At 41.9% G+C, this 13,098-nt stretch overlaps 1 protein-coding gene across 1 annotated transcript; it reads right to left on the bottom strand.

The window, feature by feature from the left end:
- Positions 1-3,665: 3,665 nt before the first annotated feature.
- LOC133260627 (intraflagellar transport protein 27 homolog) lies at positions 3,666-4,770 on the bottom strand. The gene has a single exon (XM_061439142.1). The coding sequence runs from the start codon at positions 4,378-4,380 to the stop codon at positions 3,820-3,822; it is 561 nt and encodes a 186-aa protein (XP_061295126.1). The 5' UTR covers positions 4,381-4,770; the 3' UTR covers positions 3,666-3,819.
- Between the last annotated feature and the right edge of the window lie 8,328 nt (positions 4,771-13,098).

Genomic DNA, 13,098 nt, shown 5'->3' with positions numbered 1-13,098 from the left:
TGCTCTTATGGTATCTAAATCAATTCATTCTCCTAGTCTAGATCTTAAGGACAGTCTTAAGATCAAAGATTCATACATGGTAGGAGCTTGATCTGACTCCTTTTTAGCAGGACTGAACAAAAGAGATAACAAAACAGGAATCTTGAGGGTAGAGGCCAGGGTGCATCTCCACTCATGTTCATGATGTAGATTTGGGGTTACCCAATCTCTCGGTATTTGAGGAATACATTCATAAATTCTCATTAGACTAACAGTCAAGTACTTTGCTGTAGTCGTTGGCTTCATTATCCAATGGAACAGTCTAAAAGCAATGAACTCTTCACTGGCAAAAGAGTTCACTGAGAGGAAAGATCAGGAGCTACATCCCAACCATTATCTAACCAACTGCCTTCTGTTGACATTTCATCTCTGCATTCAGGTATACTTTGACTATCCTAAGTGGTTAAAAGAGAGCAAACAGGAGACCCAGAATTATATGCCATGCTGGGTACAAGTCCTGGAATGAGTTAAATGCTTATAAAAAAAGAATAAACCAAGAAATAGAAATTTTAAAATATTATAAAATACAGACATGACTCCTGAGTCATAAAACCAAAAATTAGTTTCTTGAAAAATAGAAAATATATAATGGATGGGCAAATATAATTAAGAAAAAAAGAGAAAGAAAAGAATTCACCACAGAAAACATTAGGAATAAGAAAGAAGACATAATTATACGTACAAATGAAAAATTTAGGAATCATGTTGCAGTCATCAGTAAATCCTTCTTGAGTAATTTCTTTATGCCAAGACCTAGTCTATACACTAGGGATAGAAGAGAAAATATGACTGAGCCCCTTGCTCTTGGATCCTACAGTCAAGATAGAGGAGTCAGACAAACTCAGAGAAATAGTGAATTGATGTTAGCCAGTGATGAGTACATGTAGATGATAAAACAAACTAATGTCTATGGCTGCTTTAGTTAGAGTGGGCAGTGGAGGCCTTTCTGAAGACGTGACATTTGAATTTAAACCTGAATAATAGTGATAGTCACACAGACAACAGCCTGTCAAAAGAACCTTCTGAGAAAAAGAAAGAGTAGTATCTAGTATCTGGATGACTTCCCCAGTGAGGACTTCACATTCTAGGAGTGCAGCCTCTGTGGTCCTGACAAGTTCAAGAAAAGACATGGAAGGAAGATGAATCATCCTGTGTTTATACTTAAAATTTCAGATAATAAATTTAACATATCCAGAAAACAAATTATTGTTCACATTTTCCTGCATACTCTGGATAAAGTTGTATATACCATCATCAAGAAAGCAAAGTAATGTTTGGGTGACTCCCTGGAAGCCAGTGTCCACAGGATAATGCAACCTCACGAGTAATGACACAACCAGCATTAAGCACACGGCATGAGGGAACTGCAAAGGCAAACTGATCAATATTGTGTCCACACAAACACGTTCCAAAGAGCTATGGTATTGTGACTAATGACAGTCTTGCTGCCTTTGTCTCATGGGGGAGACATGAAATTATTTGGAAACAGCACATTTGAGAAGAAAGAACACAAAAAAGATGATTCCTGGACCTTAAGAGAAAGAGGTGGGGTGTGGACACTATGAAGAATCTTCCCTTGCCCTGATTGGAAAATAAACAAATATATAAGTATGTCCTCTCTATCCATATTCATTGATAAATCATTCTACTTTATATGGGTCCTTATATGAATGTTGTAGTATTTTTTTTTTTTAACTAAATTGTTGAACAGGGGCCCTACAAAAATATTTTTGTTTTCTCAGGATCCTGCACACTGTAGGGGCAGTCCTTAATTTGATTGTTTTTTTCTTTTAAAAACAAATGAAGAGGGTCTCCACCTTTCTCTTCCACCTAAGGAAATATCATTTGTCCTCTACCTCCACCCCAGCGTGGCTTCCCTTGTGGCTCAGCTGGTAAAGAATCTGCCTGCAATGGGGGAGACCTAGGTTTGATCCCTGGGTCGGGAAGATCCCCTGGAGAAGGGAAAGGCTACCCAATCCAGTGTTCTGGCCTGGAGAATTCCATGGGCGGTATGTCCCGGAGGTCACAAAGATTCGGAAACCACTGAGTGACTTTCACTTTCACTTTCCTCTCCAGCTTAGCAGCACCAGAGTGATAGCACACCAAGAGGAAAGGAGAATGGAGAAAGGAAGGTAACAGACCAGATACTCACTCTTACAGCCCTGGATCCATGGATCTAACCTGAGACAGAGTGACTGAAAAGTTATGGAATTTAACTTGGATGGATTTAAAAGAGGTTGCTACCTTGAAGAAGAAAATTCGAGCAATTACTCAAAAATTAAATCATATAATTATACCTCTATTCTAGCATCTGCAGCCTCAGTGGGGATTCCTTGAAATTGCAGGTTTCTTTCTTTTGTATTCCATACACTAAATACCTAATTAAGTGAATAGCCAACATCAATTTGGATGACTTACCCAGATTAAATATAGAGTTTGTTTTGGACCTCTAGAGATAATTTACTTTTATTCCCCACAAAAATATTTTAAATAAACCAGATGTGTAGTTAGATGGACCCCTGAGAGCTAAAACACCTGTTGGGCAGACTAAAACTCTAAAGTACAACTGAAATCTTAAGGTAATTATGAAATACACAATTAGGGTAATCTTTACTATGATTTATCTTTGTATTCCTCATTATACTCAGCATAATTAAGGAAATGCTGGAGACTATTGGGCTTGATGGCTTATAAACATGAATATTTAAAAACGTTTGATACCAATATTCCTCATAACTTATGACATCATTCTTTTAACATGTAGATTGCTGATGATTCAGAATAAAATGTCCATTACAGTAGACCTAAGTATTTCAGATCTGGAAATATTTCTTCCATTCCATTGTGTCTACAAGTACACTTCCAAGAAATGGTTCAGAAAAGCCACTAAAGTAAAAGTAGTTTTTTTTCCCTAGGAAAGTGTCAAAATTTTGACTGTGAGATGTATACCACCATACCTAAGATATGATGATTTTATTATTCAAATCTAGGGTTGAGGTGCATATGTGCTAATTCACATGCTAAGTCACTTCAGTCGTGTCAGACTCTTTGTGACCCCATGGACTGTAGCCCACCAGGCTCCTCTGTCCATGGGATTCTCCAGGCAAGAATATGAAGTGGGTAGCCATTCCCTTCCCAACCCAGGGATTGAACTCTCATCTCCTACATCTCCTGCATTGGTGGCTGGATTTTTTACCACTAGTGCCACCTGGGAAGCATGTCTAACTAAAAGCAGACTGAAAGTGAAAGTGAAAGTCACTCAGTCCTGTCTGACTCATTGCAACCCCATGGACTGTACAGTTCATGGAATTCTCCAGGCCAGAATACTGGAGTGGGTGGCCTTTCCTTTCTCCAGGGGATCTTCCCAACCCAGGGATCAAACCCAGGTCTCCCGCATTGCAGATGGATTCTTTACCAGCTGAGCCACCAGGGAAGCCCAAGAATACTGGAGTGGGTAGCCTATCCCTTCTCCAGGGGATCTTCCTGACCCAGGAATGGAACCGGGGTCTCCTGCATTGCAGGCAGATTCTTTATGAACTGAGCTATGAGGGAAGCCTAAAAGCAGACTATACATGCTAAATACCTGTACTATTATCTGTATGTCTATATTAATTATTTAGCTACTCTTTTTTTTTTTTTTTTTTTGCTTTTCCATTTTCTCCTTTTATTTAAAGCTGTCACAATAGACTGGAAGTGCCAGGCAGCTCCATCTTCTCCCATCTTCCGAGGAGACGGAGCCCAGGGTTGGGTTCCACCGCAGGGAACGGTATGGCCAGCCTCTCACACCAGCGCCTGGAAAACCTCCAGCTTCTCCCGGTACAGGTGGTGAAACTGCTTGGCCAGGTAGTGGAAAGGGGCTTCATAGTTTTCCATCTCCTTCACGGATGTTTCAAAACATTCCAGGCCTTGGCCCAGTGCCCACGCCTGGGCCTGGGCCACATCCACCACTCGCCTGCCAGCCAGGTCTGTCTTGTTTCCCACTAGCACACCTGGGAGGGTGGTCCCTGGAATGTGAGACCGAGCCTTCTCCAGCCACTTGCTGCAGTTGGTGAAGGACTGCTCGTTGGTCACGTCGTAGACAAGACACAAGACATTGGGACTCTCCCACAGTTTATCCAGCATTTCAGAAAACAGCTCTTTGCCGGCCGAGTCAAAAATGAAGAGTTCCACACTGTCCCCCGTGTCAGGGACTGCCACTGTTTTCACCACCAGATCCACCCCTGTTGTCAGGGTGTAGTTCTTCTGGAAATGGGCCCCGTCGCTGCGGAAGAGCTGTGCCAGGGCGGTCTTGCCCACGGTGGGGTCTCCTGCCAGGATGCATTTGGCTGCGAGCTTCACCATGGTAACCAACCACCTCCACGGACCAGACAAGAGAAGAGCAGCTGCTGGAGGCGTTGGTGGTCCTGCCTGGGAAGGGGAGTAGGGAGAACTGGCGCTCAAGGGGCCAGTGGCCACGGTGGGGACCGGGACAATGGAGCCTGGACCCTTCGGGCAGCCCGTGGGGCGGTATTTGGCGCTAGGGTCCCGGTGGGGCGCGGAGGAGCGCCAGAAGGGGTCAAGTTCTTCAGAAGGCAGCCGGGAAGGTCCCAGGGAGGCGATGCGGCTCCCGAACCCAGTCCAGCCCCCGGCAGTGTGGTTCGGGAACAGTGACCCAGAAATCCTCCGGCCCCCAGCCCCACTGTGGCTGTGATGTCCGAGCAACCACCGCCCGCCTGCCCCGCCTCCTCATCCCCCCCCGCCCCGCCTCCTCCTTGCTGGCCTATTTAGCTACTCTTATTTGTCATAATGCATTATATCATCTCTACATTGTCTAAGAAATCTGTAAGATCTCTGATGCCTAACTCAACTTCTCTTTCTATTTATCAATGTATGTAAGGAAATGAGCTGATTAATCCCTGGTTTGATTTGACACAATTAACTTGAGCCCAGCCCTGTGCAGGTGTGGTGATTAAGACAGCATCATAGCTCTTTCCTTCTAAGAGAGAAACATGGGACAAGCAAGTATTTACAACAGGCCTTGTAAGCCTAGCAACTAGAATATGTACTTAGAACTGCCACTGCCAGGGTCAAGTCCCAGCAGTCTATAAACAACAAACTTTGTAAGAAACAATGTGTAATGACAGAAGCTTCTAGAATTGTTGTAGGGATGAAGTAAACTGCAGTTACAAAAGAGCCTGCTATATGGTAAGATTCAGTATATGTCGGCTGTTGTTATGAACAGGCGTGATCCCTACCATGAGAGAAGAAACGTAGGTGCAATGTAACTCTATCATCAACTGACATGAAGTATGAAAAGACAAATTCAACTTTAAAAAAATTCTGTAGTCAAAACTGAGTGTGTCTACACTATTTTTGCTCATCTAAACCACTGGTCATATCTCATTCATTTAGTAAGTACTCACTGACGTTCTGCCAAGTGACCAGCCTGTGCTAGACTGGGCGTGCAGGGTGAGAACAGGTCCTGCATTCATAGCTTGTGGTCCATCTTGGAGAATAACTAGAGGTGACTCACTGCCCAGCAGACTCAGCAGGCACTTGACCATAAGTGGTAAATCTGAGGAGAACTCAGAAACTTCAAGAATAAATGAAACTTTTTTTTTTCGGAATGTGTGAATCTCCCTAAATTCACATGTCACTTAGAACTGGTCAGATTGCTTACCTTGAAATTCAGCCTCTCACCTCATTTCTGCCACTTTCTTGCCACTTAAGAGCTCATATTTAATTTTTATAAGACTTTAAATCTTGAAAGCTAGGTACCATAGAAAGACAATTTAGAATCCGTAATTCTTGTGCAAAATGTGTCATAATTAGCTTACTTACCATCTTACAGACCTAAGGCCTTTTTAAGGTGGCCAAGTTCTGACTTCTTGTTCGGTAAAGATTGGTATAAACTATGGAATAAAGATAGAGGCAATGTAATGTAGCTGCAACAGTCCTGGTCTTAGATTTTGAAGGCCTTGTTCTTCCACTCATTTAAGCAGTATTTTTATTAAATATTTATGCTATTTCAGCCTTTTCTGTATCTCTTTGCCTTTCTGGGAATATCACCTTTATCCTCTGTTAGGAAATGGAGATCACCTGACTCCATCCCCAACTACAATGTGGCCATGATCTCAGGTCAGCCATATGAGCCTCTCCATGTCAACAGCCCCAGTGATTGGTCCAGGACGTGATGCAAAATGCTTGCATGAGAGTTAGTACTGTGCTCTGCAGGGAGCTGTTGGCCAGGAGGTCCTTTCTTTTCCCTTGAGTTGTCAATTGGTTACATGTATGCTTGAAGCTGTCAGCAGCCATAGCCCACCTAGAGAGTACCTGATGACAAGCAAGAGGAAAACAGGCAACAAGGTAGAACGTGACTATAAAGAAAAGAGAGAAAATCTGAGTGCTGATGACTTTTTATGGAGGGGATACTCAGGAGTGCAGAAATGTTCTTTACTTTCCATACATGTTTGCAGTTGCTGTCTTAATGTTTTATTTCACTTGGAGGCAAAACAATGAATCTGAGACAACTCAGTGTATCAGTCAACTCAGAGCCTGTCCTCTCCCCTTCCCTTGAGGCTGATTCAGAGGACAGCAGCATCTGTGGTTCCATCAGTTACCGAATCTCCCTATGGCTGGCAACTTCTGAGAAGCCCATGGCTCCATCCTGCTTTCTGTCTGCTCAGATCTCTCTTTAACCTTGTCTAGACCATGTAGTCCCTCCAGATTGACCAGCTGCCTCTTGACAACCCTGAAGACCTCTGGAAAAACTGTATATTTCTGACCAGATATGCCAAACAACCTTTCTCACCCTGCTAGTTATACACAATAGTGTCCCAAAGTGCCTCCTGGGGTTTAGATGGATATAATGTCACCAGTGGGCTTCCCTCATGGCTCAGATGGTAAAGAATCTGCCTACAATGCAGAAGACCCAGGTTCAATCCCTGGGTCAGGAATATCCTCAGAAAAGGGAATGGCTACCCACTCCAGTATTCTTGCCTGGAGAATTCCATAGACGAAGCAACCTGGAGAGCTACAGTCCATGGGGTCCCACAACTGAGCGACTAACGCATTCATTTTCACAATGTCGGGGTATCCTTTCTTCTTCAGCCCCAAATGTGGACTTTTCTAACATCTCTCACCAGGGGACATGCTGAAGGTCAGAACACAGCCACCGTCCTTGGTATTTCATGTGCATCTATGCTTGCTTGTCTCCTCTCTACTTGCCTCTCTATCCTGAAAAATGGGATAAGAAAATGTACTTTTACATTGTGGTCTGTTCTTCCCAGATCTGTTCTTTTACATAAGCTTTGTCTTTTGAACAAACAAACAAAATCTAAAGACAGCATCTCTGGCGAGAGTTTCTATGTTTGAAACCTAAAAATCTAGTCTTCTGAACACTCCATCTCCTGAGACAGTGAGTCTGGACTCCCTCCATTCAGCCTGAAATCAGGGAAAAGAAGGAAATTGCTAATAAAGAAAAGCACAAGCGGTTATCTGAGATTTGCTTTAAATTAGTCTAGCAAAGGGTATTAAGATGGGAGGAGTGAGAAAGTATAGGTGAAACAAGATTAGCCATAACTTGATCGTTATTGAAGTTAGGTGATAGCCCACAAGGGTTCAACATACTATTCTTTCCACCATCACGCTACTATTTTCTCTATATGTTCATTGTTGGAACACTTTTTGAAAATAAAGTTTGCAATAAAATTGTTCTTAAAATAAAATGAAAAATCAGTTAATATCAAGATATCCCTCCATTATGCAATGGTGTTCAGCATTTGTTGTCATTGTTCAGTCCCTAGGTCATGTCCAATCCTTTGCAACCCCATGGACTGTAGCTTGCCAGGCCCCTCTGTCCATGGGATTCTCCAGGCAAGAATACTGGAGTGGGTTGTCTTTCCCTTCTCCAGGGGAACCTTCCCAACCCAGGGATCAAACCCAGGTCTCCCACATTGCAGGCAGATTCTTTACCATCTGAGCCACGAGGGAAGCCTATAAAAGGAAAAATTAGTTAATATCAAGATATCCCTACATCATGCAATGATTTTCAGGGTTTACTGTTGCTTTTCAGTCTCCACATCATATCTGATCCTTTGCAACCACATGGACTGCAGCACACCAGTCTTCCCTGTCCTCCACTATCTCCCAGTGTTGGCTCAAACTCATGTCCATTGAGCTGATGATGCTATCCAACCATCTTATCCTCTGTCACTTGATTCTCCTTCTGCCCTCAATCTTTCCCAGCATCAGGGTCTTTTCCAATGATGAGTCAGTTCTTTGCATCGGGTGGCCAAAGTATTGGAATTTCAGCTTCAGCATCAATCCTTCCAATGAATATTTGGCGTTGATTTCCTTCAGGACTGACCAGCTTGATCTCCTTGCTGTCAAAAGGAATTTCAAGAGTCTTCTCCAGAACCACAATTTGAAAATATCAATTCTTTGGTGCTCAGCCTTCTTTATGGTCCAACTCTTACATCCATACATGACTCTTGGAAAAACCATAACTTTTACCATATGGTCATTTGTTGGCAAGATGATGTCTCTGCTTTTTAATATGTTGTCTAGGTTTGTCATAGCTTTTCCTCCAAGGAGTGTCTTCTAATTTCATGGCTGCAGTCACTGTCCACTGTGATTTTGGAGCCCAAGAAAATCTGTTGCTGTTGCCACTTTTTCTCCATCTATTTGCCATGAAGTGATGAGGCCAGATGCCGTGATCTTTGTTTTTTTAATGGTGACTTTTAAGCCAGCATTTTAAAAAATTTAATCTATTTATTTTAATTGGAGGCTAATTACTTTACAATATTGTGGTGGTTTTGCCATACATCAACAAGAATCAGCCACGGGTGTACACGTGTCCCACCAATCCTGAACCCCCTTCCCATCTCCCTCTCTATCCCATCCCTCTGGGTTGTCCCAGAGCATCAGCTTTGTGTGTTCTGCTTCATACATCAAACTTGCACTGGTCATCTATTTTACATATGGTGATATACATGTTTCAATGCTATTCTCTCTAGTCATCCCACCCTCTCCTTCTCCCACAGAGATCAAAAATCTGTTCTTTACATCTGTGTCTCTTTTGCTATCTTGTATATAGGGTCGTTGTTGCCATCTTTCTAAATTCTATATATATGCATTAATATACTGTATTGGTGTTTCTCTTTCTGACCTAGTTCACTTTATATAATAGGCTCCAGTTTCATCCACTCAGACGGTAAAGCATCTGCCTGCAATGCAGGAGACCCAGGTTCCATCCCTGGGTCAGGAAGATTCCCTGGAGAAGGAAATGGCAAACCATTCTAGTACTCTTGCCTGAAAAATGCCATGGACTGAGGAGCCTGGTAGGCTACAGTCCACAGGGTTGCAGAGTCAGACATGACTGAGCAAATTCACTTCACATTAGAACTGACTCAAATGTGTTCCTTTTTATAGCTGAGTAATACTCCATTCTGTATATGTACCACAACTTCCTTATCCATTTGCCTGCCTATGGACATCTAGATTGCTTCCATGAACTAGCTATTGTAAACAGTGCTGCAATGAATATTGGGATACATGTGTCTCTTTCAATTTTGGTTACCTTGGTGTGTATGCCCAGCCGTGGGATTGCTGGGTCATATGGCAGTTCTATCTCCAGTTATTTAAGGAATGTCTGCACTGTTCTCCATGGTTTAAGCCAGCTTTTTAACTCTCCTCTTTCACCCTCATCAAGAGGCTCTTTAGCTCCCCTTTGCTTTCTGCCATTAGAGTTAGGTAATGGAAATCTATTAAAGATAGATTCACACTGAAAAATGACTTGATCAGATTTGTAATTTTGAAAGGTTGCTCTGGCTATTATAGAGAGTTTCTCTAGGCATAAAAAATAGAGGGGACATGTGCTGTGGTCTAGATAAATTGAGTAAAGAAGTGATTGAGCTGGAGGGAAGGATCCAGACAAAATAGTATGTCTTGCACAGGGAGGATAATGAGAAAGAGGCCCAGTGTTCCTGCCAGGGTTCTATTTGGGTTATAAGGAGAATGGTAGTGCCATTTACCAGTATGGTGAGTTCAGAAGCAGAATCAGGATTGAAGAGTGAGATATTCATCTCAAGCCTTGACTTTGCTATGACATATTTGAGGGGTCCCGGGAGAGCCAGCTAATTCTGTGTTTAGTTCTTGTACATGTGAACTTGTGTGAATAATATAAAATAACTCAAAATATTTTAAATTATAAAGCATCATTAAATATTGTTTTCCAAAAGTTTATAATATGTAATGTGACCCCAGTAAATAAGCAATGATGAAAGGAAAAATATTTAATTGTTTTGGTCTCTATTCCCTGTTTCTGAAAATTCTTCAAATCAGTTTAAAATCACCCACCAATTTTTAGGAATTGGTCCATCAACAAATTCAAGAGAAATAAGATGTGTAAAAATGGGAATCACAGTAACAAACTTGAGAATGAACAGTTGGCGACAAAACAATTTGAAATACAATCAGAAAAAACTCTGGCCAAGCTTATCCAAGAAAGTATATGGATTTTTTTTTTTTAATATGTCAATTTCAAACAGTTAGGAAGAGACCAGATGAGTGATAAAATTTGAATGAACACAAGGCTATTGATTTCAGTCAAATAAGACAGAAAATAAAAAGCCTTCACTCAAGATATACAGTATTTTTGCAGATACCAGCAAAGGAAACCCTTACTTGCCCATCTCCTTGTAAATAAAAGGTGGAAACTAAGAAAATAATTCCAAGTTAGGGAGCATTTAATGCACAACACTGACAGCTAACTTTGACACCTGCATTTTTTTTTAATGTTCTTTAGGGTTAGATCTTAAAATCATTCCATTTCCTTCTGATCATCCTTTTAGCTATCAGTCCTCAAAGCTTTTCTTAAGAGTCCCTGTGGCCCAAGCTGCACAAGTTTTATTGTTAATATAAGAACTCCTTCTGTCTTTTCTTTAGTAAAGTCCTGACTTTTTTCATAAAGAAACATTGATAATTTATTCCTTGAATTACAAAGCATTTTCCAGCAAGGCAAAGACCCGAGACTCATTCTGTTATACTCAGATGCCCTTACGTTGATTTAACTTCCCAGCATTCTATGTAAGTCTGACCTCTGTCCGACTGGGCCTTTATTTCTCTCATCTTGGGGGTTTATGCAGAGGTCTGGAATGCCACTACTGAGACAGCATGTCCACAGAATTTCTTAGCAAAGCACTGCCAGAAATACAGAAAATAAACATCTTTGAAAAATAGCCAAGTTGAAGTGCTTCCAGAGTCAACTCTGAATAGTTAAACTCCCGTAAAGCCTGTTAAATATTATAAAAAATCAAGACATTAATGGCAGTTCAGCTTTCAGATTGCAATATGACTTAGAATTATGAGACCTAAAAGGCAGGTCTTTTAGCAGTGTTATTGGTCCTCACACAGAACAGCCTCCTACTGACTGGAGGTGGGAAGAGGGAAGAGGCTGAGAACTCGGTATTGAGGGACTCTCAGGGGGATAAATGTCTAGTTTGGGTTGCTGAGGATTGATAACAAGCTCAGCACCTAATTAAATCTGCTTCGCAAATAGCTCCCAAAGCAGAATCAGTGTCTCTATTTGGAATCAGTGATCACTCTCTGGGGAGTCATCATAAACCAAAAATGATAACTTGGCCTTTTGGAAAATTTCTCCCTGAAGGATGGTAACCCAAAGAGTGATGAAAATCACAAGTTTTATATCAGAGTCCTGGAACGAGGTTATATTTGTCTTATCTGCACAATCATATCTTGCTTAGCTATCAGGCTAGGAATGAACAAAGCCTGGAAAATACTCCGGCTCTAGGGAGAAAGTAATCAGCCTTTCGCACGCCTTAAAGCAGTTCATCCATGAAAACACGCGTCCTAACAATAACAGTGCTCCACCGATACAGGAACTCTTGGAAGGTGCTTCCAAGGCCCTTGGTGCCAACAGAAAAAGCATTCTGTGCCTCTCTATAGGCATGTGAGTATATATTTTTAACCACCTCTTGGGCATTAAGGAATATCTCGTTACTTTCCTACCTTTAAATCATATTCAGACATCCAGCTCTAGGGTTCCATGCAGCCTGAATGGCATGAAATTAATTCTCCATCTGTAGTTCCTCTCTCACCAGTTTACCTGCCTGCAAGTCCTCAATTTCTTCTGCAGAGCAAAGAATCCAAAGAAGGCCCCTGGTTAGAACTGAGATGCCCAGTAGAATCCTGAAAGTCAGCTGATTTTGCTACTCCGGGGCTACCTTGGGCACATGATGTTCTGCAGAGTCTTTGTAAGACCAAGTGAACGAGCTTCCCAGGTACACAGAGCACCTTCACAGGTATGCACATTCAGTTCTCATACCTTTCCCTATCTGGGGCTTCCCTTGGTCTCTGCTCCCCTCTCTCCTCAGAGACATTTAAAGTCAACTCTAAATAAGCTGAGATTTCCAGGAAATACTGAAATATTGAAAGAGAGATTACCTTCCAGAAGCTCCTGGTTTGGGCTCCTTAAGGATAGGAAACACAATTGCTCCTATTACCTTTCCCAGAAAAGAAAGAGATCTCTCTTTGTTTCTCTCTTCTCTTTCTCTCTCTCTCCCCCTTCACATACTCATGCATACTTCAGTTTAAACAACAACAAAAAAAGGTGACATTAGTGTTATTATTCATTTAACAAATGAAGAAATAACTCAGACATGGTTACATGTTCACTCAGCTAGGTGCGGCTAGTAATGGAGGCATCTGGACCCAGATGTGTCTGGATCCAAAGCCCATGCTTCTAAAATCTCTTCTGTCAGAAGCAGGAAAGAAGTCAGTATTTCAGAGGATAAATTGTAAGAAGGTTATCATTATTTAATTAAAAAAAAAAAATTAAGTGCCTCGTGTTCAGTGTGTCCCCCGAGGCTGCAGTCATCTCAAGTGGAGGCTGAATGGTTGGCCTTCTGGTTCCCTCGCAGGCCTGCTGGCTGGATCCAGTTCCTTGAGGGTTGTTGGCCTGAAGGCCTTAATTACTAGTCATTCCTGGTAAGCCTCTCCACAGCACAGCTCACAATCAGTCAACTGGCTTCTGCCAAATGAACGAGAGAGAGAGAATGA

Source organism: Bos javanicus, chromosome 14 (assembly GCF_032452875.1).
Source record: "Bos javanicus breed banteng chromosome 14, ARS-OSU_banteng_1.0, whole genome shotgun sequence".
NCBI classification, from domain to species: Eukaryota; Metazoa; Chordata; class Mammalia; order Artiodactyla; family Bovidae; genus Bos; species Bos javanicus.
The sequence above is the reverse complement of the archived record's forward strand: the minus strand, read 5'-3'. Positions and strand labels throughout refer to the sequence as shown.

Coding starts and splice junctions, on each gene's coding strand:
- LOC133260627 (XM_061439142.1), bottom strand. CDS start 4,380: ATGGTGAAGCTCGCAGCCAAATGCATCCTGGCAGGAGACCCCACCGTG.